We start from the raw sequence: 26540 nt of genomic DNA on the forward strand, positions 1-26540 counted from the left end.
GACACGTACACACACACACATGTACACGTATACTCACACACATGTACACGTACACACACACATGGAGACATACACACACACACATGGAGACATACACACACACACATGGAGACATACACACACACACATGTACACACACACACGTATACACACAGGTATACATACACATAATGTATACACACACACACATGTATACACACACATGTATACAAACACACATGTATACACACACATGTATACACACACACATGTATACACACACACATGTATACACACACACACACATGTGTATACACACACACATGTGTATACACACACACATGTGTATACACACACATGTGTATACACACACACATGTGTATACACACACGTGTATACACACACATGTGTATACACACACATGTGTATACACACACATGTGTATACACACACATGTATACACACATACACATGTATACACACACACACACATGTATACACACACACACACATGTATACACACACACACGTATACACACACACACACATGTGTATACACACACATGTGTACACACACACATGTGTACACACATACACATGTATACACACACACACACATGTATACACACACACAAACATGTATACACGTGTATACACACATGTGTATACACACACACACGTATACACACACACAATATATACATACACACAATGTATACACACACACGTGTATACACACACACACGTGTATACACACACACGTGTATACACACACACACGTGTATACACACACGTGTATACACACACACATACGTGTATACACACACACATACGTGTATACACACACATACGTGTATACACACACACGTGTATACACATACACACACACGTGTATACACATACACACACACGTGTATACACACACACGTACACATACACACACACACACACACACATGTATACACACACACACATACAATGTATACACACAAACATGTATACACACACACACCCCAGCAGCACCACATCAGCACACCGGTATCCCATGCCCCCCCAGCACACTGGCATTCTCGGCTCCCCACCATTCCCAGCCCCCATCAACACCATCAGCACCCACACATCGCCACCTTTGCACCTCCCCCATCGCACACCCACATCCGCACCCCCACATCAGCACCAAACCCTCCCAAATCAGCACACCAATACAATCACCATCAGTACAGCCACAGCAGCACTACCACCGCACATGGGCCGCGTGGACCACTCCCCACCCAAATGCCACACCCACACCACAAACATCCCGGGCAACGCCGGGGCTCTCAGCTAGTATAGTATAAGATATAGTATAAGATACTGAGTTAAGTTACGGTGAGTAAAAAAAGTGACAAAAACCCTCCACAGGAAAGCAAATATGCAAATACAACTGTATGCTCATCTGCATGTCTTAGGCAGGTCTTGAGGCAAAAAGTGACACTGTGTGCTCATTTGCATGTCATTTCCCAGAATCCCTTGCTGCAGTGGAAGTGCTGTATGCTGGGTGATAATGGGGAAAGGCGGGTTTGCAGACCTGCCTAAGACATGCAGATGAGCATACAGTTGTATTTGCATATATATATATATATATATATATATACATATATATATATATATATATACATATATATATATATACATATACATATATATATATATATATATACATACAGTATCTCTACTTATGCGTGAGGTTGTGTGAAAAATGACTTCTTGAAGGCCCCCAGCTGAAGATCCCTGTCCTATAGGCTTCTGGGTGGGGGGGGGGGGGGAATTGCTGCATTAAAATGTCATGTGATCACATTTTAAAAGACTGCCCCTGAAAGCAAAGGATGGAGAATATAGCCGTGCATGCAAGAATCCTCCTAGGCACCGGCTGCAGAATAACATACAAACGTAAAGGAGTAAGTATAGATATAGGATAAACTATCTGTTGTCTAAAATTAGCATAGGTTGAACTTGATGGACGTATGTCTATTTTCAACCTCATCTACTATGTAACTACTATGTAACTATGTAACTATGAGTAATTCATTCATTTTAAAAAAACAAAAAAAACACTTAGGTTTGAAGTAGTGGATCCCAAGATACACACTTCCAAAGGGGGTCCCAGAGCATCAGCAAAGTTTAAAGCTCCCACGTTACGCGGGCCAATAGGAAGCCAAACCTAATGACGTCACAGCTTCCTATTGGCCCAGAGGGCGCAGGAGCTTTGCAACTCCGCCATTACGTGAACCCTGCTAGCCGAGCTGACCTGCCACTGGCACCCCCTACGGAGGGCTGTATCTCTGGGAGCAGGGGGTCTCCAGAGCAGAGTTTAGAGGCTCAGCTCCAGGAACCTCCTGCTTCAATCCTGTTAAAAAAAAAAAAATATCCGCACACAAAATCGCTTGCTTGGATTGCGTCTTTAAACTCAGGATTATATTGGCACATTTAGATAGCCTGCAGTGGCTATAAGTAAGTGTATTTGTAGTAGGTAGGTAGCTGGTAATCACGAACAGGAAGTTACAGCTATGGGATGTTTTGTTGTCCCGTCTGTTTATATGATATTATATATCAACAGTGCCATTAAATCCTATGCATTATAACCAAATATGTTATTTTAGCTAGGGGAGCAATATGAAATGGTTCATCTGTAGCAATCCATTAATGGCCTTTTCTGACTTTCTATGCACCATATTTGCTAAACCAACGTTTATGAAGCTCAAAACACTACTGCAGCTCCATTGAAAACAATGGTAACACGTGTGTTCTCTTTGACGCATGCAATATCTTTTGCTGTATTTCTTCCATTAACAAGGGTAATAATGCCTACTACTGTTCATCAGTATATTTTGCCTGTCCTGTTTTGCTGCAGTATTGTGCATGGTTATTGTTGGATTATATATTTTCATTGGTAAATGGTGTTTCCTTTCCAAATAATTTTGTTTAGAAATTGTGAGTAATATTGAGTTACGAAACACACGTTGCGTTTTTTTACTCGGCACATACCGAATGTACTTTTAGGGGTTTACCATTTCAACAGACTGATGTGCGTGTTGCAATTAATTAACTGGCACACATGGATTTCTCTGAATAATATTTGAACTTTGGAATTTCCTTGAATTTTGCTTGTAAGAAGCAGAGTAAACTGAACTTTGCACAACAACCAAAATTAACTGCAATAAAAGGAGCATTACTGGATCATACAGAAGTCTATCCTAAGCAGAGATGTGCAGACACAGTCTAGCCATGTTCTATTTGCCAGAGATGTTCAATGTAAGAAAGCACTTTCACAGAATACAGGACAGTGCTATTTAGTTTGCAAAACCAAGAGTCACACACTTTCACCAAAACCGCTCATGTGCATGCTAATACCCAGAATCCTGGGTTGGAGCTTGGCCTTTGTGACACTGGACTGAATGACGCAGGTTTAGGGACCGGTGAAACAGCAGAAGCTCATGGATTCCGATGTTGGAATTCGGTAAGAGGTTATTTGAGCTTGATTTAAGCGTTAATCGCCATTGGGATGTATGGCAGCTAACACAGGATTGAGCTCCTATATATATATACCCCTTATCAAAGCTAGGTAAATCCCCTACTCTACAGTATGTTTGCCAAGGACGCTTATCATGCGATCTCACAACTATATAGAGAGTCTTAGGCTGCGATTATACACCGTGCAAAGGCGTGTGTGACAACCACAAATTGCTGAATGCCTATAAGGCAGCCCCTAGTGCACAAGCGAGTTTTGAAAAGACAAAAAAATGTTGTCTTTACAAGCGACGGCCGCGTCACGTGGGCGCTTCAGCCAATCACTGCGAACCAGCTTGGTGACGCGTACGCCACACCTCCCCAAGCGCTTCCATTACAATTCACACATCGCTCGGGTGAGAGGCGGAGTAGGAGGTATAATACCTTTTATTGGACCTAATCTTATTTCCCACTTCCGCTCAACATCCATTGCAACCAGATATGCCTCTTACAAGCACTGTATACAATATTTGCATTTCTGTTTCTGCCATACCCCATGAAGAACCCTGAGCGGTTTGAAAGCTTGTAAAATATAAATTATTTGTTGGTCCAATAAAAGGTACCATACCCCCTACTCCTTCTCCCTCCTTTGTTACTACATGGAAGAAAGGACCAAGACTGCTACCTACCCTTTTTTTTTGCCTGCTACAGGCATACCCCGCATTAACGTACGCAATGGGACCTGAGCATGTATTTAAAGCGAAAATGTACTTAAAGTGAAGCACTCCCTTTTTCCCACTTATCGGTGCATGTACTGTACTGCAATCGTTATATACGGGCATAACTGATGTAAATAACGCATGTGTAACCGGCTCTATAGTCTCGCCGCTTGCGCACAGCTTCGGTACAGGTAGGGAGCCGGTATTGCTGTTCAGGACGTGATGACAGGCGCATGCGTGAGCTGCCGTTTGCCTATTGGGCGATATGTACTTACTCGCGAGTGTACTTAAAGTGAGTGTACTTAAAGCGGGGTATGCCTGTATATTGTTTCTTTATATCTTTGTTGAGTCACATAAATGTTATGGGCTGTTCGAAGTAAAGCTCTTGCCTTGTATGTGGCTGCATAGCTTAGTGGTTAATATGCTGCCTTCTAACCTTGTCTGAATCTCCTTGTCACCTTGGGCGAGTCCAGAACCCAAGTCACCTTGCGTTCTAGACCACACATCAATTGCATTTTAAAGACTAATTCTGAACTTGTTGTAGTGTAACACTAGTTCCTGGTCTGTAAATAATGTGGCACTGCCGTGGGACTGTACTGTAATCTTTGTACCCTTATCTTTGAAATCAAAATGAGAAGGTTTCGGGGAAATAGGATTTCACAAGTCCCGATAAAGCCAGCAACGATCCTATTCTGTGAAATGCTAACAAACATTTCTAAATGATAGTGAAACTGGAGAAAACCATTACATTCTAAGTGAAAGGTTAAACCTGGCAGTCTTAAAATAGACAATAATTACATGGTTCCAATGCTTCCAACAACTCATTGCAAAACAGTTAATGGTCCTACCTTCAAAAGGAGTGTTGATTTTTTTTTTTGTCCCTGTACTACAAGAACTTCTTAATTTCTCAGTCGCAACCAAAAAAAACTAATTCGATATGGGAAAAACATTGGAATTCGCTGTGACAAATTGATTTATACCATACAGATGTAGCAGGACTTTGTCTCCGCTGCGGAGTGAGCAAAAAGCCGCGGCTCTGGAGACGGTGTCTGCAGCGGTCACGCTCCGGGGGGGGGGGGGGGGGGTGGGGGGGTCCTTGCTCCCGGATCGGAACCCCCACAGTGATGATCCTCTGGCATCTCGACCCGGTGCCGGAGACAAGTCTTGCTACGTGTCTTGCAATGTTTTACTGGGACCATTTGCAAGGTAATCTGTCTGTGTACCTTAAGCAGCATTAGATTGCAAGCTCTGCAGGGCAGGGATACTTCATTTCTAAATGATTGGACTCTCTAAGTGATTTGACTGCAACTTTTAACTGCTAATTTCTTATTTGTTTTGGCATCTTTTGGTGACCTCCCTTGCACCCGACATTACTTTGTGGATTTTTGATAACCAATTTATCCAGGCTAGTTGCAGGACTATCATTTATACTGTAGGGTGTATCTGATTGGATAATCCATCTATAGTGTGCAATGCCACACAATATGGCAGCATTATATGAGAATTAATATTTAGCATTATTATAATGCATTTATCGGAAAAACTGCCAAAATAATGTTTTTGTTGATGATTAATTACAAGTATCTGTTATATTGCTAGTTTCCAATAAGTGAGATTTGATGGTTTTGTTCAAAATGATGACATTAATTGTAAAAGTTGTGACTTATAAGACTGTTCAACTCTTTGGGAATGAGTTGACTGAGACTGATTGCTAATTAGAGACCTGTTATTTTCAGAGAAGCTTTGCATGGATTGGCAAACTTTGCCAAAATTCGTAAACTATAAATCAGTGGGAATTGTTTCTTTACATACTGCCATTTTCGCCGAGTTGCTGAAATTAGCGGGAACGTGCTGTGCAAATAAGCAAAATTCCGCTCATTTGTAATGTAATCTTACACAAAATAAAATACAAAACATTGGAGATGTGAATGTGCTCACAAGTGGTATTTTTATTTGCTGGAAATTGGCAAACACGCTTTTGAAGACTGTCACACAACTAATTCTGGATCTTTGCCTCCTGTTTACATTGTACTCCAATCCACTTCTTCTAGAACATCACAAGACAAAAGGCAATATTCTCTGTTGCTGTGTTTGCCTGCTGAGAGCAGTGCAAACATGCCAAATAGCAAATTATAAGCTGTACAGATATTTTGTAATTGATCTGTGGATGGTTCCAGTAAATAAAACTAATAAAATAAACATGTTGCACAATATTTACTATACAGAGCTAAGCCTTAAAGCAGCAATCCCCACCAGAATCCTATATGAGTTTAACTTCTATAATGTTAGCATAGTGCCCCCTGAGCTGTAGTGAAAGATTTTTATTCTTACAGGTACTCACCCAGGCATTTAAAATATTGGAGGTGGGAACTAACTGGGATGTCTCGGAGTACTCTCCCGGAAAAAAAAGGAGAGGCTAAACATACGTCATAAACCCTTCCACAATTCTTCATAGTAGGCGTGATCTCGTATCTCTTCCCTTCGAGCCATGGCCCTCATTTGAATGTTCCAACCGACGTCCTTTAGCGAGCCGTGATTGCACATACGGTGTAGGATTCCACTGGGTCCAACGCTTCAGATAAATACTCGCTTCTCATGCATTCTCTGTTTGACGCTTGGACATATTTTTATTCAGTTCTTGCACTGACATTTTGAACGGCCCTTTTGTTGTTGAATACAAATAAAACTAATGATGGTCACGTTTGAGAGCTTGCGTCTCCAGGGCGGTTTGATGGCCGCAGCCCCACAACCAGTAAGGATTAATGTTGCGGGGGGGTCCCTGCTTCTGAATGGGACCCCCGCAGCGTTAATTTTCTAACCGTAACTAAAGAAAATTAACGTGCCTCTCTGCCTCTCTCCCCAGCAGAAGCCGGTTCCAGTCAGTGACGTGGGTGCCCTAATATGGATATGCCCATATTTCGGCGTTCTGCGCCACTGGCTGCAGCCGGCTTCTGCTGGGGAGAGGCACAGGTTAGGTTTCTTTAGTTTCATACCAGCCTACTTTCACTACTGCCTCAGAGCAGACCTGATTGTCCTAGTCTGTAACGTCTGAGGTTACAGTACCATGCTAACCTTTATACTGAACTGGCCTCTTGGGAGTGTACCATTTTATCCTCCCGGACACTTAAATGCTTGTAACTCCTGAACGGAGCAGCAGATTTTTTTTAAATAAAATAACATTTTAAAGGTCTCAAATATAATAATAAAAGTGACACACAAAAAAAGCAACACTTTGGGTATCTTTGCACTAGATATACCGTTTCTAGACAGATGTCAAATTGAATTCTAATAAAGAAGAACAGCAGCAGCTGTGAGTTTCTTTAAGGATTATTGTTTGGTGATATGTCAAGAAGAAAAAAAGTGAAAGAAGGCGCAAAATAAGCAATAAAATAAAATATATATTTATAAATAGAAAATTGAAACAAAATAAAAAAATGCAAAAATAGATATACCAATGAATGTAAAAGTAATAATAAAAACCACAACTTTGCCTGCTGACTTTGCGACCGCTGCCGGTGTGCCGATGGGGATGGATGTTTGATATATGCACTTTAAATCATTTTGGTAAGAGTTTTGCAACCTTACAAATCATATCAATGTGCTGTATCAGGCTACCGTTGGCAAATATGTTTCTAAAGGGCTCACGTTAAAGATTTGGCCAAGGACTTTGCTTAGTTGTTTGCTAATTGTAGATAAGTGGAGAATGAATGCTGAATTCAGAAGAGGGGGTTCTGTCATTTTGCAGTTCTGAAAATGAGTGTCCACATATGGACGAAGAAAGGCAGTGTGCTTCTGATTAGCTGCATCCAATTTCGGTGCTTATACATATTTTTTTCTGTGTTCATAATATCCATCTTATTTTTCCAGCAATTTGGAGTGCTTTTTATGGACCTTTTTTTTCTTTTTGTGTGTGTATCATATTTTGGGTCTATAGCAGCACCAGAGGGTATTTTTTTTAAACCCTGATTTTTGGTATATATTACTTTTTGGAACTGATTTGATTGTAGCACTATTTGTGTGTTTGAGATACACACACAAACACACACATCGCATCTACACACGGGGAGGGATTAGCACAGATAACATTCCAAGAGACACTGTTTTTAAGTAAACCCTTTGCTTGCTTAATTCATTGTAACACCACCGGAAGAATAGATCAGTGTAACTCGAAAGCTTGCACAAATAAAAGCATTTAGTTAGCCACATAACTGTATTGTCTATTTTCTCTCTCTCTCTCTCTCTCTTTCTCTCTCTCTCTCTCTCCTCTCTCTCTCTCTCTCTCTCTCTCTCTCTCTCTCTCTCTCTCTCTCTCTCTCTCTCTCTCTCTCTCTCTCTCCTTCAATAATCAAAAAATAAATAGATGATACCGTTCTGTAGCTAACGAAATGCTTTTATTTGTGCGAGCTTTCGAGATACACTGATCTCTTCTTCCGGCGATTTTGCAATGAAAATATATATATATATATATAACGGAAATAGCCGTGTTAGTCCAGTTGCGATAGTGCAGAATAAATGATTTCTTCACTATTAGGTGATACCTTTTTTATTTGGACTAACAATTTATATCATAGGACAAGCTTTCGAGAGTATTCCTCTCTTCCTCAGGTCAGCAATACTGATATATAAAGGTTTCTGTGACTTAGACAGGGATTGGAAAAGAAAAAAAAGAATAAAGAACAGAGATACACTGGAGGGGTGTTAAAACAAAGATAAGGAAGGTGAGAATTAGGGATGGTGGGGGGGGAGGGAGGCTGTATATCCACAGCAGCACAGAGGGGGAAGAGGGTGCTGGGGGGGAAAGGTATAGGATGGCATCTTTCCCAAACCTCCCATTCTTGCATTCCGGCAACCACCAAACCTCAAACAGAAATTAGTCAACAGAAAACGTCACAACAAACTTAAAGACACTGATAATGGCACAAAACCGTGCAACAACACACGTTGCAAACTCTGCAAACATATATGCCTAGATCCCACAGCCAGTCACAACCCTGGAACACTCAATGTTAAAGGATCATACAGCTGCACATCCAGGAATGCGGTGTACATGATTCAATGCAACAAATGTGACCAAGGTTGCTACATTGGGGAAACCAGCCAAAAACTACAAGGAAGAATGAATATGCACAGACACTCCATACTCCATCACGAAGAAGGAAGATACTGCTCACCTGTGGGACATCACTTCTCACAACCAGATCATTTCATAAATGATTTAAAAATCAAAATCCTCAATGGAATGTTCAAACGCACCCAAGACCGGAAAACATTTGAGCTCAGAATGATAAGACTCTTTGACACCAAAACCAAAGGACTTAATGCGGACATGGGGTTTCTCACACACTATCAGAATTTGTTGTAATGGTCGTCCCTGCTATTGTGCCATCCTATACCTCTCCCCCCCCCCCCCCCAGCACCCTCTTCCCACTCTGTGCTGCTGTGGATATACAGCCCCCCATCCCTAATTCTCACCTTCCTTATCTCTGTTTTAACACCCCTCCAAGTGCCTCTGTTCTTTATTTTTATTTATTTTATTTTTTTCCAATCCCTGTCTAAGTCACAGAAACCTTTGTATATTATTATTGCTGACCTGAGGAAGAGAGGAAAACTCTCGAAAGCTTATCCTGTGATATAAATTTAGTCCAAATAAAAAAGGTATCACCTAATACTGAAGAACTCATTTATTCTGCACTATATATATATATATATATATATATATATATATATATATATATATATATATATATATGTATATATATATATATGTATGTGTGTATATATATATGTATATATGTATATGTGTGTGTGTATATACATATATATATATATATATATATATATATATATGTATGTATGTGTGTGTATATTATATATATATATATATAATAAATATATATATTATGTATATGTGTATATATATATATATATATATATATATATATATATACACATACTTACACATACACATGCACACACATATATAAATATATGATTTTGCATCTTGGATTGAAGGAAGAGAGATCACGGAGGTGCAGAATTTCATACATCACATTACATTTTGATATATACAACTCCTCCCTAATTCCTCCTTTTCACACGCAACAAATCACAAGATGACACGCGCAAGACACAAATGAAAGGACCTTGATGTACTTTAAAGCCGCAATCCATGCTATCAATTTCTCGGGGACGCACGGACGGGACTGCAGCTTTAACAATTACAGTTTTAACAGGGACTCTGGACAATTACAATTGTCAATCTTGCTTGGTCCACCCCAATGATAAGGACGTGAGATTTCTGGGCACGCATTAAAGACAAACGGACAACAATGACAGATAAATGAGGCTGATATAAGTACAGTCAAACCTACACCAAAAATTGAGGTTACAACATTTAAAAAAATAAAAAAATAATTTATGAAATATATATCTGTGCCATGAATTCAGTTTGGTCCAATGTGTTAATGCACGTTTTAAAGTATCAACAAGTCAACCCTGGGGTTTGGGTGCCCAATAATGTTCATTACACCTTGGCATGTCTCCACCATAGCATGTTGCGTCAGGCTTCCCTATGAGTACAGTAGAAGACATTGTTTGTACTGAACATCAGCTCACTTTTCTGAAGCCGTAGCCTGGTTTAACCTCAGGGGAACCTCCTTCCTTCTTACTGTTCTCTCACTAAATTCAAAAGTGGATACGATTCTGTAAACCAAGTGCAATGTAAACGCTGCTAATCTGGGAATGTAATGCTGCGGTGCGCTATGTTTGCAAGATTTATATGTGTACACTTTACTCGTGGTGAATGTCCGCTTTTGAAATAAAAATCCTGGGGGTGAAATGAAAAATAGGGGCAGTACTTCCTAGAACCAGGACAGTGGTATGTTTTACAGGTTAGATGTAGCCGACTTGACAAAGTATTTTGAAATCGTGTGTGTGTATATGTATATATATATTTGTGTGTGTGTATATACGTGTATAATAAATATATATATATATATATATATATATATATATATATATTTTGTGTGTGTGTATAATATATAAATGATATATAAATTTATAATATATAAATGTTTGTGGTAAACAAATACTTTGGAGAGTTTTTACAGAGAAAAATGAAACCAACAGTTTGCGGGTGATTTGAATCTTCCTAAGAAAGCCAATAACAGTACATTGAGTTGTTTAGAAATAAATGTTATCTGCTTCCTGGGAAAGTCCTCTTTCACAGAGAAGCATACTGTAGATTGTGAATTACTGTGTGTCATATACTGTAGAAGATATTATTTTACATTTCCGAGCAGCTCCATATACTGTGTTAAAGCGGCAAAACGTGAAATCATATTTGTTTTTTGTTTTTATAAATCTGATCTGTAGTATTGAATAATACTTACTGTATTTTTTTTAAATTAATATTATTCAACTCTTGATACCATTTTTAATGAGTTTTAAAGCCTCCTGTGATTTCTGTCGCCGGTTTGAACACACTTCCCAGCAGTACAAGACCTTTGCAACACTTTCTTGTTTGTGATCATTTGTTGCCAATATTCCCAGCAGTTAGAGCTGCAAGTTGTAACAATAGATAATCTTACCTTAGTATTGTAAGGATACATTGTTGCTGCTGAGTTACATTGAAGGATTTGATTGAAACCGATAGGCGGCCATTATGTTAGGCACGCAATCAGGATCGTTACAGATGTATAACAGGAGCACCAAACGGTTCCTAGTTGAGGTAAGAATGTGGAATTGTACGTTGTCACACGCTTTACATATACAAATAAGGCAAAACTGCAGGAACGCATTGTCGCTGCTCAGGGCTATTGCCTTTGAAGTGGGTGCACACCGTTGGAATCCCATTGTCCGCACTCCTTGCGACCTTGAATAAATCACTTTGTCCTTGTGCCTCAGGCCCTTGGTGGTTTATGTGATTATAGTTGAAACTTCTCCGTACCCAGCTTCTTTGTCCTGCAAACGTTCGGTGTTCAGGGCTACGAGTAGTCAGCCTTTTATAACATAAAAACGTTATCAAATGAGAAGTGTCATTTCCATTGTACCACACTCCTCTGCATAGGGGCTGTTACCGTTTGGATTTTATACATTTCTGTGCAATCCCAAATATTCTTGATCCTATTTGACATTTTCTTTCCGTGTAATAGAACAGGGGTGCGCAAACTTTTACCTGCTCACGCCCTCCCTCCCCCCTCCTCCTCTTACCTTGTCTCTGGTGTCAAATGACACAGTGGGGTCATGTGACATCGTTACGCGACGTCATTTTGATGCTGCATTGGACGCACCATCGGAGACAAGGTAAGAGAATTTACAGAGGCCTTGTGCAGTCCCCCGGCATTTAGTTTAAATGCTTTAAAGAAGAGCGCGGGGCCTCTAAGTGCCGTGCCCCCCCCCCACCCTCCTCCAGAAAATCTTGGGCCACCCCTGTTATAGAATATAGTGAGACTGAGTATCTGTTTCCACCCCCTAATCTGGTCCTTTTTAAAGAAATGTTAACCGTAAGAAGCAGCCTTGTGTGTTTGGAAGAAGGTTCAGTATATGATGCAGCCTATGCCAGGACTGTGATAGTTGAATTTGCGTCCATCCCCATTGGCTCTATACCAGGGGGGCTCAACTCCAGTCCTCAAGACCACCCCAACAGGGCAGGTTTTAGGATACCCCTGCTTCAGCACAGATGGCTCAATCAGAAGAACAGCGACTCACGCAACTAATCTAAACTGGGGCACAACCAGTGCAAAAAAAACACATTTTTAATAAAGCAAAGGCATGCAAGTTCCTCCTTCAATAAATCTGGTGTGATCCTTCTTCACTGACCCTTCCAGGGTTTTGCATCTGACTTAAGTATCCTCCTCCCCCCCGACCCTCCCCCCATGTTTTAATGTTTTAGCAAATACATTATTCTGTGCAGTATGTTCATTTTCAGTAGTGCGCAGCTCTCTGACCAGGGGTCACTAGCCTCCCGTACAGGTTATCGCACCATGACCCCGCGTTCTCTGCCATTGACTTGATTAGAAGTCCGAAATTGGTGACTCTTTCCAAACCCCCCCCCCCTCACCTTTGTATCTTATGTGTAGTTATCACTAATTTTGCTCATCGATCTTTACTGTGCATGGCTCAGTAATGAACTCTGTTACTTTGCAGGCTTTGCGGTAGCCCAGTGTATAAACCACAGCTCATCAGCAGCATCATCCCCATCCCCGCCTTCCAGCGGCAGCTCCAGCAGCAGCACCGGGCCCTGCGATTCCGTTACCGTCAGCTCAACTTCAACTCCCTCTGCCGTCCAGAGCCCATTAGGTATTATCACACAATTCTTCAGAATCTAGGCTCCAGCGGCTGTTCTTCAGTCATTTCCTCCCTGTAATAAACAGAGCCGTGTTGATCATTGGTCATCCGATCGTTGTTTTTAGCAGCCATACTCACATAAGCATTGAAAATACACATTGCTGTCTATCGAAGTCTCCCGGCTGCAAAATTGGAGCAAAACCAATGCAAAGAAACTCCTGTTGCTTCAGATGGGTTTGGTTTTCTTTGCCTAATTAGGTGCTATTTTTTTGCTCCAATTTTCCTATTTATTTATTTTTCCAGCTGGGAGACTGTGAGTAGACCCGGTGGTTTCAAACTACTGATGCTCATATTTTGCATGCTTCTGGTATGTGTTCTGTTGGTTGTAACTTCATGTTGACAGGTTAATGCAAGGGTGCGCAAACTTTTCCCCGTGCGCACCCGGCCTGCTCTCCTCGGTGTATCGCACCCACTCAATCCCCCTGCTCGACCTAGGCGTAAAATGACGTGCGGAGTCATGTGACGTCACGCCGCCATGGTAACGTGATGTCACGTGACCCCGGGTTCCCAGGATGATGTGTCGTTGGAAGGGAAGGTAAGTGTATTATAGAGGCCTTGCGCGGTCCCCCGGCATTTAATTTAAATGCCTGGGGGGAGAGCGTAGGACCTCTATAACTGCCGCGCGCCCCGCACCTCCCCCAGAAAATCTGGCACCCCCCAGTTTGTGCTCCACTGAGTTATTGTATGGAGACCACCCAAAAGCAATACATTTTGTATTCAGTTTTAAATAGAAAATGGTTATCAGAATGAGTTAAACATCACTCCTGTCATATGTATACATTTATGTATGTATGTATCATGAGAAAAAAGAATCCAAGCAGAGCACTCTAGCATCCCAAAATAGAAAATCAATTTATTATACACAGCACAAGCAATAGCGCTAAAAACACACACAATCCATCCCTCCATCTACAATATGTGTAACATCGGAGACACACAACTAAATGGAACTAACTACACAGATGGGTAATAACTGTCCCGAACTCTTCATGCTATTCATGAAAGTGCTAAAAAAAAAAATATATACCACGACCGGCCAGTCAAGAAAAAATAAGGACTAAACCGTATACAAATGAACACCCTCTCTAATATAAAAATAAGGGCATCGTGAAAAAGAAAAACTCACATTGAACACAAAGCACATAATAAATAAAAAGGAAAGGCACAACAAATAATCTGGTTAGTTGTGTGTCTCCGATGTTACACATATTGTAGATGGAGGGATGGGTTATGTGTGTTTTTACCTCTTACTTGTGATGTGTATAATTAATTGATTTTGTATTTTGGGACGCTAGAGTTCTCTGCTTGGGTTCTTTTTTCTAACATGATTCATTGTATCCTTGAGCACTACCACAGGCATTACTACTATAGCCTTGTATTGTGTGGGGGGTTTGGCACCAATTAGTATGGTAGTTAACTTTGAGCAGGTATTTTCTGTGTGTGTGTGTGTGTGTGTGTGTGTGTGTGTGTGTGTGTGTGTGTGTGTGTGTGTGTGTGTGTGTGTGTGTGTGTGTGTGTGTGTGTGTGTGCGCGCAAAAAAATGTTGATTCTCAGTACTTTGGAGTGCACGGGGGGGAGGAGGAGGGAGGAGGGGGGTGAAATGTCCAAATATTGAAAGGCAATGCTGTAGCCAAACAGAGTATCAGGGACAAATACCAATGGGACTGAATAATGATAACCAGATTGACGATGAGCCTGAAAAAATGAAGAAAGATGCAAATATTGTGAAGTAAGCTTGTATTGAGATTATCCGCAAAAGATGAAAGCTACTTACAAAGTAGCAGATGTTAACAGGCATGTAGGATACATATGCTCCTTTCCAAACTGCAGTGTGCTCTGGCGGCTTGTCTTGACTACACGTGGAACGCCGAGACTCTGCACCGATGCCGAACACAACCGCAGCTGCCACCTGTCTTTTCCTCCCAGTCCTCCAACTCCCGCAAGATAGCGGGGCTGACGTCAGCAGAGATGTTAGGTCCGTTGACAAGGGGTACTAGGGAGTAGTAGCAGCAGCCGTACACCAGATATAAATAATAGTACTAAACTGCTAGCATTTGAGAGATATAATAGAAATCTATAATGTGGTTATAATAGCAATAGAACAGCCTCTGCCCTATGCGTTTTTGTCTTAAACAAAATATGTCAGTGGATACGGAGTGGACCCAATAGAATGAACATGGAGTATATCCTAGATAACAGAAAAGATGCCATTGAAGACTGGACAGTCTGTTATAGTTTTGACACAAGAAGTGATCACTGATTGGTTCATTGCTAATTACATCTGAATGCGAAGTTGAAAGAAGAAAATGTAATAAAAAGATGATAAACATCAACATCAAAAATAACAGCAGAAAATCTTCACTAGAGATGAATAATCACTTATCTTGCTTGACTTAATGGTGAGGAAAAAGTTTGAGAACCCTTTAGGATTTTTACATATTTGAAACCTAAAATGTTATTTGATCTTAATCTAAGTCCTAATAGATAGATATCCTGATTAAACAAATGACACAAAAACATGATACTTTTTCAACATGTATTTATCCTCATGATTAGACATTCAATATCCATGTGTGAAAAAGTATGTAAACCTTTAGATTCAGTACCTGGTGGCGCCCCCTTTGTGCAGCAATAATTTCAACTACAGTAAGCGTTTTCTGTAACTGCTGGTCAGTCTCGCACATCGGTTTTTAGGAATTTTGGCCCATTCCTCAATACAGAACTGCTTCAACTCAGTGACATTTGAGGGTTTCCTTGCATGGACAGCTCGCTTTAGGTCTGGACTTTGACTAAGCCATTCTAAAATGCGGAATTTCTTCTTTGCCGCCATTCTTTTGTCAGTCTGCTTGTATGTTTAGGATCATTGTTTTGCTGTATGACCCATTGCACCCATTCTCGCTTCAACTCGCAGACGGATGGCCTGACATTCTCCTCTAGAATCCTCCGATACAATGCAGAATTCATTGATGTAAATGCAGTGCAGAAAATCATGGTTTTCAGTGATGGCAAGCCATCCAGGTCCTGAGGCAGCAAAGCAGCCCCAAACCATCACATTCCCACCACCATGCTTGACGGTTGGGATTCTGTTCTTCTGTTCGAAAGCAGTTTTGGTTTTCGCCAAACATAGTTTATCCTTGAGGCCAAAAAGTTCTACCTTTTGACTGGTCTGTCTATAGAACATTGTTCCAGAAGTCTTGTGAATCATCTATGTGCTCTCTGGCAAACTTCCGATGGCAGCAACATTCTTTTTAGAGAACAGTGGTTTCTTCCTGGCTATCCTTCCATAAAGTCAGTCTTTTTCTGATAGTTGAGTCATGAACACTCACATTAGCCAAGGCAAGAGTGGCCTGCAGATCCTTGGATGCTACTCTGGGGTTCTTCCTGGATGATTTGCCGGTTTGTTCTTGGAGAAATTTTGGTAGGACGATCGCTCCTGAGTAGAGTGACTGTGGTCTTGAACTTTCTCAGTTTGTCTGACTGTAGATTGGTGGAGCCCCAAAACATTACAAATATTTTTTGTAACCCTTTTTAGTCTGATGAGCTTCAATAACTGCTTTTCTGAGGTCCTCAGATTTATTTTTATTGTGGCATGACTTCTTTCCACACACCTGTATGGTGAAGACCAAACTCACTAAGTTTCTGATCTTTGTATAGGGTGGGAACTCTCACCTGAAGATCTATGTAATTATTTAAACATACCCTGACTCTTAATTACTCATTGTTTGTCTAATTCATACATCATTTTGTTTCAAAAGACAGGGAATTGGTTAATATAAACCCTATTAGATATTTAAGAAAAGACTGGTTTTGATTCAAGAAGGTTATCATGGCAAAACAATGGAATTTCCATAACTATCATTGGGGTTCACAAACTTTTTCTCGCCACTTTACATGGGGATTCTTTAATAAACCACTATTAAAAACTTATGAAGATTGTAGTTGAAAATATCAGAAAAGAAAGAATATACCAGATGAGACCAAGCAGTTGTGTGGAAACAACAACAAATGAAGCAATCACAAAACGCAAAAAATTGAACAAACAGTTGTGCAAGATGATGATACAGTAATTAATAGAAGATGTAAGAGTGAACGTGGTGCAAGAGAGTCGGGTGTAGGGTGGTCCAGGTGCTGGTGAGGGATGATCTTGGCATTTGGGGGGGGGTAAATGCAAGTGGTTGTATGAGGGTAGGTCTGTGTATGGTGAAGTGCGGGGTTCCTTAGTACATCACTCCTATCTCCAGTGCGGTGGCTCTATGTATCGTGTGGTTCCGGTCAATCATCCCTGAAGATAAGTTATGCCCCCAATGCATAGCATGACTGCTCTGGAGCTAGGCGGTAGATACTCTCTGAGGTGGAAGGCAGAGGGGTGAGAAAGTAGAAATGTTCTGAAGAGAAGGGGGAGTACCGCTGTGCTCTTCTGGGGAGGAGGCTCGATGGCAGATACTGCATTCCATTGCAGTTATTTCTTCACTGGTGAGGAAATACAATAGGGGGGAAATCGTTGAAAAACATCAAATATGTGAATAAAGCAAAATTAAAAAAAAAATACAAAATGCTAAATGGCACTACATCTCATGGAAAGTTTAAAATCTGTTAAGCCATTTAAGTTGCTTAAAAAGTCTTAAAAGTCACGTGACCCACTCCATCCATATCTCCATTGGCTGGATGAATCCTGACAACAAATTTGGTACAAATGCATCTGGCAAAATATTACCGCGTGTTTGGCAAGTGGGTGTTTAAAATAAAAAAAATTAAAAACCGTGTATGGACTACTGTCCCATAACTCAATTCTGCCATTACATTTTTTGTAAGCCCTGAAAGATTTCACTTTAAAATCCCTGCTTTCGTTTAAAAACATTTTTTTTTCTTTCTTAACACTTTGTTGTTCAAATGCTTTGCAAGGCCACTTTATCCTTGACTGGGTTACATTAAACAGTCCATAAATGACCAGCGTCCCTCTAATGGTACCTATGCTCTATAAATAGTTGAATTAGCCATATCACATGTCAAAGTTCCTAATGATGGCTAACCATTTAAGCTCACTTTTTCCGGCCTGCTGTCCTTGATAAGTCAACCTCATCAATAGATCCTCTCTGATGTATAACATCATTGTTTAAAATTGGCACCAATCCACATGAACCTTTGGCATTGGAAACTGTAGGTACTATTTTCTTAATTTCTTAATTTCGCTTTGCAAGGTGACAAGGTAGCACGTGCAATGTTTGACAGTTCACTTCGTTTAATAAATACAATCTGCAACTATCACTGTTTACACTGTGTGTGTATAGATAGATGAACGAGGACAGGCAGTGCTGAACTCCTCATTCTTCATCTACCCATTTAAGTAACTTGGTATGCACCCTGCCTAAAACCACAATGCCTGAAGTGAGTGCTCTATTCTTTCACGTGTGTGTGTGTGTGTGTGTGTGTGTGTGTGTGTGTGTGTGTGTGTGTGTGTGTGTGTGTGTGTGTGTGTGTGTGTGTTTTTGTGTTTTTGTGTGTGTCTATGGATAATTTTTTTAATTTGGACTAACAATAGATATTATAAGACAAGCTTTCGAGAGTTCTCCTCTCTTCCTCAGGTCAGCAATACTGATTTACACAGATTCCATGAGCTTAACACATGTAAAAAATAAAAAAAGATAACAAATGAAGGCAAATGAGGTAGAGAAGGAATGGCAGAGGGGATAGTAAATAAACAGGGCAATAAATGGGACAGTGAGAAAAAGGATCATATATATATATAAAAAAAAAATTCCCTTCATTCCTCAGCCCAACTAAGTGGTACTGCACCTTTGAAGTTCAATGCTGGACAAATACGCCACTTACATTTATCCCCAGGCTATTCGGCTCCACTAAATCCTATTAGTAAGAAATATCTTGGATCATGTCATTCGGCACAGTTTGAACAAAGGAACATAGGGCACAATGGGTTTAGCAAATCAAACTCATTTATTGAGCCAACACTTGTGTTGGCTCAATAAATGAGTTTGATTTGCTAAACCCGTTGTGCCCTATGTTCCTTTGTTCATCTGTTCAGGACTGATCGCAGGCTTTCGTGCAAACACTGGAGCACCGGTAACTGTATCATTATTTTTCTTTTTGAGATGTGCAGCATTTCTCTTATATTATTCAGCACAGTTTAACATACACATCTAAGATTCACTCCCCCCCCCCCCCGTACTGGTCTAATATTTTCCAAACCCCATGAAGTCAGAGATGTAACCACCACCCACATAGACATCAATAAAAGCATTTTTCGATTAACTAAAATTGCTAAGTGAATGCTGGTTTAACAGACTTCTAATAGTACATTAAAAAAAAAAAGCATTAAACCAATTCTGATTTTAGAACAGCTGGAGAAAATGCAGCCATTTCCCTAACATAAACATGTTAGAAAGACGTACAGTATCCTTTGTCAAGGATCCCCGATAGATTCAAGGGCTCTTATTTTATAAGTTGGGCAGCAGACTTCAGTGTTCTGGAGTTAATTGAAATCCTATTCATTGGAATGGAGCTGAACTCTTTCCCAACACTGAGACGTTGCTTCAAACATATTGAATTGGAGCCAAGAATTTAGAAGTACTAATTTCTCCACCATTCATTTAAAATCTTCCAAGTAATTAGCACTTGTTGTAACCACATAAGAAGATCATTTAGACATTTGAAATAATGGGGTGAAATCCGTATTTTGTCATTTTATTATATATCAATGCCACCTTTTTTTAATTGTTATTAAAAGATTTAGAATTCTAGCTTAGTTTGTAGTGTGACTGTAGAGGAATTGGTCATTGTAATGAGTGCGCCAGTCCACCAGTTCCTATAGTGTTAGATTTGCTTTGGTTAGTTTGCTGAGATCACAAGAAGACTGAGTTCCACTGGTATTTATTTTGGTATTCCCAACTAGAAGCAATGTGAGTGTTACAATATGCTGCCCTGCAGGCCTTTTCCATTCAGGGGAGAAGGAATCAGTGAGGGCACACAGATTACTTACTTGCTCATCTTCGAATCTGATGTAGGGGGTTTCACACTGATTACCTGTTCATTGTAGCACCTTTGATGATGAAATAATTTCTGTTGTTAAATTTGTGTGTATTACGTGAACATAAATGTAGCCACTAATGGTTGCGTAACCCTTTGAGTGCCGAAGGGTTAGACCAGTGATTTCCAACCTTTTTTGTTTGGAGGAACCCTTGAAGTATTTCGAAAAATCTCGGGGAACCCCTATCTGGCTGACACATCTTAGGTTCGACAGGGGTCAGTCACAACATTTCACACCTCACGAGCCACCTCTATTTCCCACCCATCTCACTAACTCTCCCCCCCCTTCCCGCCTTGCATGTATTTGTCCCTTGCGTTTCACTCTTACTCCCTCTTTTCCTCACTCCCTCCTGCCCCCTCTCTTCTCTCACTCGCCCCTACCTTCTGTCAATTACCCCACTCTCTCAATCCACCCTACAAAATACATACCAAAAAAACCCCACCCCCATAGGAGAAACCCCTGAGACTGCTTCAAGGAGCCCCAGGGTTCCCTGGTTGGTAATCACTGGGTTAGACAATGACAGAACGTAGACAGGGCACAATCCCCCCTGGACAAATGAGCAGGAAGATGAAGACGTGCAGCTATAGCAGCCGTTATTGCTCCCTCTGGCACATTGTAGGGGAACACATCGCGGAATAGACCGCTTTGAATTAGGGGTGTGCGCAAAAGGGGGCAGGGTCAACACGTTAATGTACTCTGTCGGGCGCCAACGAGTGCAATAGTGTCTGCTACATTTGTAGCTACTATGTCATGGGACCCCTAGTGTGCCAGACCCCATGACGTAGTAGCTACGTTTACAGGGCCCCTAAAGGGTTAAAAGGGGTAATCCAATGTGATATGTTGTAAAAAAAAAATTCAAACAGATAGTTTATATAGAAAAATTAAATCGCCCTTAAAAGCAACTGTTTTCTTTCTTCGTATATACACTGGCGACACACTTTATTCGAGCTTGGCTAGTCCCACGAATTCGGGAATACCCGGGTGTATTGAGGTTTGTGACTGTTTTCTGCCCGAGTACATTGAGTTATTTTCCAAGCAGGGATTGAAGCATTTTATTCCCGCTGGCTGCAATACTGCACAGTATATATATATAAACTGCATTACAATTCATGAATTTATGCCATCTGGTAGACACGCGAAGCATTGCAGCCTATTAAATCCTAATCATTATCATTTAACAGATCAGCCGCCCATCAGCCAGGCATGAACCCAGGCTGGGAAGGCAAATGCAACGGGGCTTGTCAGAGGTTAGGAGTGGCGCATTCCAGGTATCTGCCAGGTACATACCGGGTATTTGCTCGAATAAAGTGTGTCGGTGCAGTAGTGAAGGGGAAAAAAAGTGTTCCTTTTCTCCAGGACCGTAGAATTGTGGTGTATGAGCTATTTATTTTGAAATAATTATGGCATCATCATTACTTTGCGGAAAGACAAGGGGCTCATTCAATAAGCTTGAAGCGGCCAGTTGCACTGCGATTATCCCAAAGCTCCCATTGTCTTCCCATCAGCCCCTGCTGTACGCTCTACTATACATTTGAATGCATAGATGTTCATAGCAGCTTAATATAATATCTTTCATGAAAGTAATTACTATCCATGTATGTTTCCTTTCATCATATTCATCAGCATTAAACATTTATTTACATCTCTTCTCGACACAGAAACAATCTCTCTCTATGTGTGTGTGTACGTGTGCGTGTGCGTGTGTGTATACAGTGGTGTAAAAAAGAAAGTATACCCTCTTTGAATTCTATGGTTTTACATATCAGGACATAATAACAATCATCTGTTCCTTAGCAAGTCTTAAAATTAGGTAAATACAACCTCAGATGAACAACACATGACATATTACACCATGTCATGATTTATTTAACAAAAATAAAGCCAAAATAGAGAAGCCATGTGTGAAAAACTATACCTTATACTTGTAGAACCACCTTTAGCAGCAATAACTTGAAGTAATCGTTTTCTGTATGACTATCAGTCTCTCACATCGTTGTGGAGAAATTGTGGCCCACTCTTCTTTACAATGTTGCTTCAGTTAATTGAGGTTTGCGGGCATTTGTTTATGCACAGCTCTCTTAAGGTCCAGCCACAGCATTTCAATCGGGTTGAGGTCTGGACTTTGACTGGTCCATTGCAACACCTTGATTCTTTTCTTTTTCAGCCATTCTGTTGTAGATTTGCTGGTGTGCTTGGGATCATTGTCCTGTTGCATGACCCAATTTTAGCCAAGCTTTAGCTGTCGGACAGATGGCCTCACATTTGACTCTAGAAGACTTTGGTATACAGAGGAGTTCATGGTCGACTCAATGACTGGAAGGTTCCCAGGTCCTGTGGCTGCAAAACAAGCCCAAATCATCACCGCTCCACCACCGTGCTTGACAGTTGGTATGAGGTGTTTGTGCTGATATGCTGTGTTTGGTTTTCACTTTGGTCTCGTCTGTCCAAAGGACACTGTTCCAGAAGTCTTGTGGTTTGCTCAGATGCAACTTTGCAAACCTAAGCCTTGCTGCCATGTTCTTTTTAGAGAGAAGAGGCTTTCTCCTGGCAACCCTACCAAACAAGCCATACTTGTTCAGTCTTTTTCTAATTGTACTGTCATGAACTTTAACATTTAACATGCTAACTGAGGCCTGTAGAGTCTGAAATGTAACTCTTTGTTTTTTTGCAATTTCTCTGAGCATTGCACGGTCTGACCTTGGGGTGAATTTGCTGGGACGTCCACTCCTAGAAAGATTGGCAATTGTCTTGAATGTTTTCCACTTTTGAATAATCTTTCTCACTGTAGAATGATGGACTTTAAATTATTTGGAAATGGCCTTATAACACTTCCCAGATTGATGGGCAGCAACAATTGCTTCTCTAAGATCATTGCTGATGTCTTTCCTCCTTGGCATTGTGTTAACACACACCTGAATACTCCAGACCAGCAAACTGCTAAAACTTCGGCTTTTATAGAGGTGGTCACATTTGCTGATGATAAATAAATCAAGGGCATTTGACTAGCAGCACCTGTCTGCTACTTGGCATCTTAATTCCTATGGAAGCAGTAAAGGTGTGCTTAGTTTTTCCACACAAAGCTTCTCTATTTTGGCTTTATTATTTAAGTAATAATCCCAGAAGAACAGGGTATTACTGGCCAATAATGCCCTGCTGCTACACCCATAAAACACAACAGTACACCACACACACACACACACAAACGCTACTACTGACACACACACATGCAGCAGTTCTACACACAACACAGCAGGTCTACACAAAACAAACTGATTCTACATACAAACTCTGCTGCTACACACACATACAGCACACCACACACACACACACAACACAAACGCTGCTACTGACACACAAACGCTGCTGCTGCTACTGACACACTGACACACTGACACAAACACTGCTGCTGCTGCCACACTGACACACACACTGTTACTGACACATACAAACACTGCTGCTGCTGACACACTGACACACACACCCTGCTGCTGACACACTGACAAATACAAACACTGCTGCTGCTGACACACAGTGCTGCAGACACACTGACTGACAAACACACACACACACACACAGAAACTGTAGCCACAAACAAACTGCAGAGAGCCACTCGCTTGCTTTGCAGCTACAGTACACACTCTCTTATCTCCCTCCTCACTGAATCTGTCGGCTCTGTTACGGAGAGAGGGGGAGGAGTCACTGCTTGCTTCTTCCTGTGGACCAATCCCCTGCCCTTTCTCAGAGCTGTTCCTACCTATGGACCAATCCCCTGCCCTGTCTCTGACCAAAAAGAAAAGCAGATTGGCTGGAAATAAACATTTGAAATAAACACCTTTCAAGCTGCAAAAATTCCGGGCATTACTGAATGAATAATGCCCGGAATTTTAACCAATCAGAGAGCAGGGATTTCAGTAATGCCTGGAACTTTGCAGCTTTAGCCTATGATGTTAAATAAATCATGACACGGTGTAATATGTCATGTGTTGTTGTTCATCTGAGGTTGTATTTACTTCATTTTAAGACCTGCTAAGGAACAGATGATTGTTATTATGTCCTGATATGTAAAACCATGGAGAGGGTGTAGTTTCTTTTTCACACAACTTTGTGTGTGTGTGTGTGTGTGTGTGTGTGTGTGTGTGTGTGTGTGTGTGTGTGTGTGTGTGTGTGTGTGTGTGTGTGTGTGTGTGTGTGTATACATACACACACACACACACACACACACATATACATATATATATATATATATATGTATATGTGTATGTATATATATCTCTATCTATATATATATATATACACACACACACACACACACACACACAGTAACATTTATAGTGGTTCATTTCTTGTGTATATAATTTTTTTGTCTAAATTTGAATTAATTAATTCTAGATACATTTTGACATCACTAAGCTACATGCAATAGATAAACATATGAACGATGAGTACTTGATGAACTGCATCACTTCTCCAGTACAGTATGTTATTTATAAACGTATTTATACTAATCCCTTTGTAAGAGGGGTAATCACAATTACTTTGACTCCACTTGTTTCTGAATTTTTTTGAAGGACAAGGATTTTGAGTTTAATGGATTCATAACATAATACAATGTCACATTTTTTTGTCAAAACATTTGAACTCTGTGACACAGTTCAGGAGTTTGGGCCAATAGGCGCTCGCCACGATGTTCAATCCACTCGCCCGGGGCGTGCAAATGTATAGGTTTGTCGAACACTGTATATATTTATATATTTATTTTATTTTTTCCTCTGGGGGGTGTTTTATTTATTTAGCATTTGTATTTATTTGCAAATACTCCTATACACACCCTCAGTATGAAGAATATTTCACTCTTGTAAAACACTTTAACATGTTTTTTTTTTTTTATAAGTGATATGATAAAAACCCTCCGGCTGATGTAATGAATTGAAGTTTGTGAGATTGAAGTAAATGGTTCAGGAGGCTGTCTCTCTCCTACGTTCTACCAGGCAGGGAGAAAGGACTGCAACTGGTATTCATTAGGTAACGGACCTGGAGAATAAATACAGTGCCTGCTAAAGGGGGAGAGTTGATGGTGTGGCTCGGTGAGTTAAGATACTGACTGATAACAATGACACTGAGTGTGAATCAGGGTAACCTGGTTCAATTCCTGGTGACAGCTCGTTGTGACCGTGGGCAAGTCACTTTAGGGCTGTTATATACAGCATGCAGCCGCACGTGCACGTGCCGCATGCTTTTCATGTATACTGTATAGAGCCGGGTGCTGCAGGTTAGTGTGTATGTGTGTGTATGTGTGTGTATGTGTGAGTATATGTGTGTGCATGGGTTGTGTTGGTGAAAGTAAGTCCTAGATAGATTTTTTTTTTAAAGAAAAAAAAAGTTTAATAAATATTTTTTTTTTTTGTTTTACAATCCTTGACCCACACACACACACACGCATCCATGCATACATACACACACACGCATATATACATACATACATACACACATATACACATATACATGCATACACACATATACACATATACATACATTTGAGCGCAGGTAGCGGCGCGATAAGATGAATTTCTTCATCTTCGCCGCTGTCTGTCGGCTCCCCTCTCCCTGCCGCGCGCGCGGCCCTTCTATAGAAAGGCTGACTGACGTCAGCCAACTGAAATTCTGCGCGCGGCGTAGCACACGCACGGCACTATAGAACGTGCCTTATATCCCTATGCCTGAGGCACTAAAAACACAGATTGTAAGCAGGGACTGTCTGTAAAAATCCTATGTACAATGCTGTGTACCGCACTATATTGTACAGGTAGTCCTCGCTATCCAACGTTTCACTTTACACCGAATGACATATCCAACGCTTTACAATGCCACCCTATGTACCGTTTTCCGACGCCTGAATGCGTTATCCAGCGCTCACTGCCACTGATTAACATGGGACTCACTTTAGAACGGTTTCACTACCCAACGCT

At 40.8% G+C, this 26540-nt stretch overlaps 1 protein-coding gene across 14 annotated transcripts in view; it reads left to right on the forward strand.

Moving 5' to 3' along the window:
* Positions 1-26540, forward strand: part of CLEC16A (C-type lectin domain containing 16A) — a 304859-nt gene that overhangs the window by 264744 nt on the left and 13575 nt on the right. For 12 of the 14 annotated variants that reach the window (XR_012787369.1, XM_075565357.1, XM_075565356.1 and 9 more), the window contains one exon: positions 13332-13484. The exons of the other annotated variants lie outside the window; for them this stretch is intronic. Coding sequence is in view for 11 of the 12 variants with exons in the window: in XM_075565357.1 (XP_075421472.1) it covers positions 13332-13484 (153 nt within the window). In the remaining variant the exon portion in view is untranslated. The remainder of the gene's footprint in view (positions 1-13331; positions 13485-26540) is intronic. 14 annotated transcript variants of the gene reach the window in all.

This window comes from Ascaphus truei, chromosome 11 (genome assembly GCF_040206685.1).
Source record: "Ascaphus truei isolate aAscTru1 chromosome 11, aAscTru1.hap1, whole genome shotgun sequence".
Classification (NCBI taxonomy): Eukaryota; Metazoa; Chordata; class Amphibia; order Anura; family Ascaphidae; genus Ascaphus; species Ascaphus truei.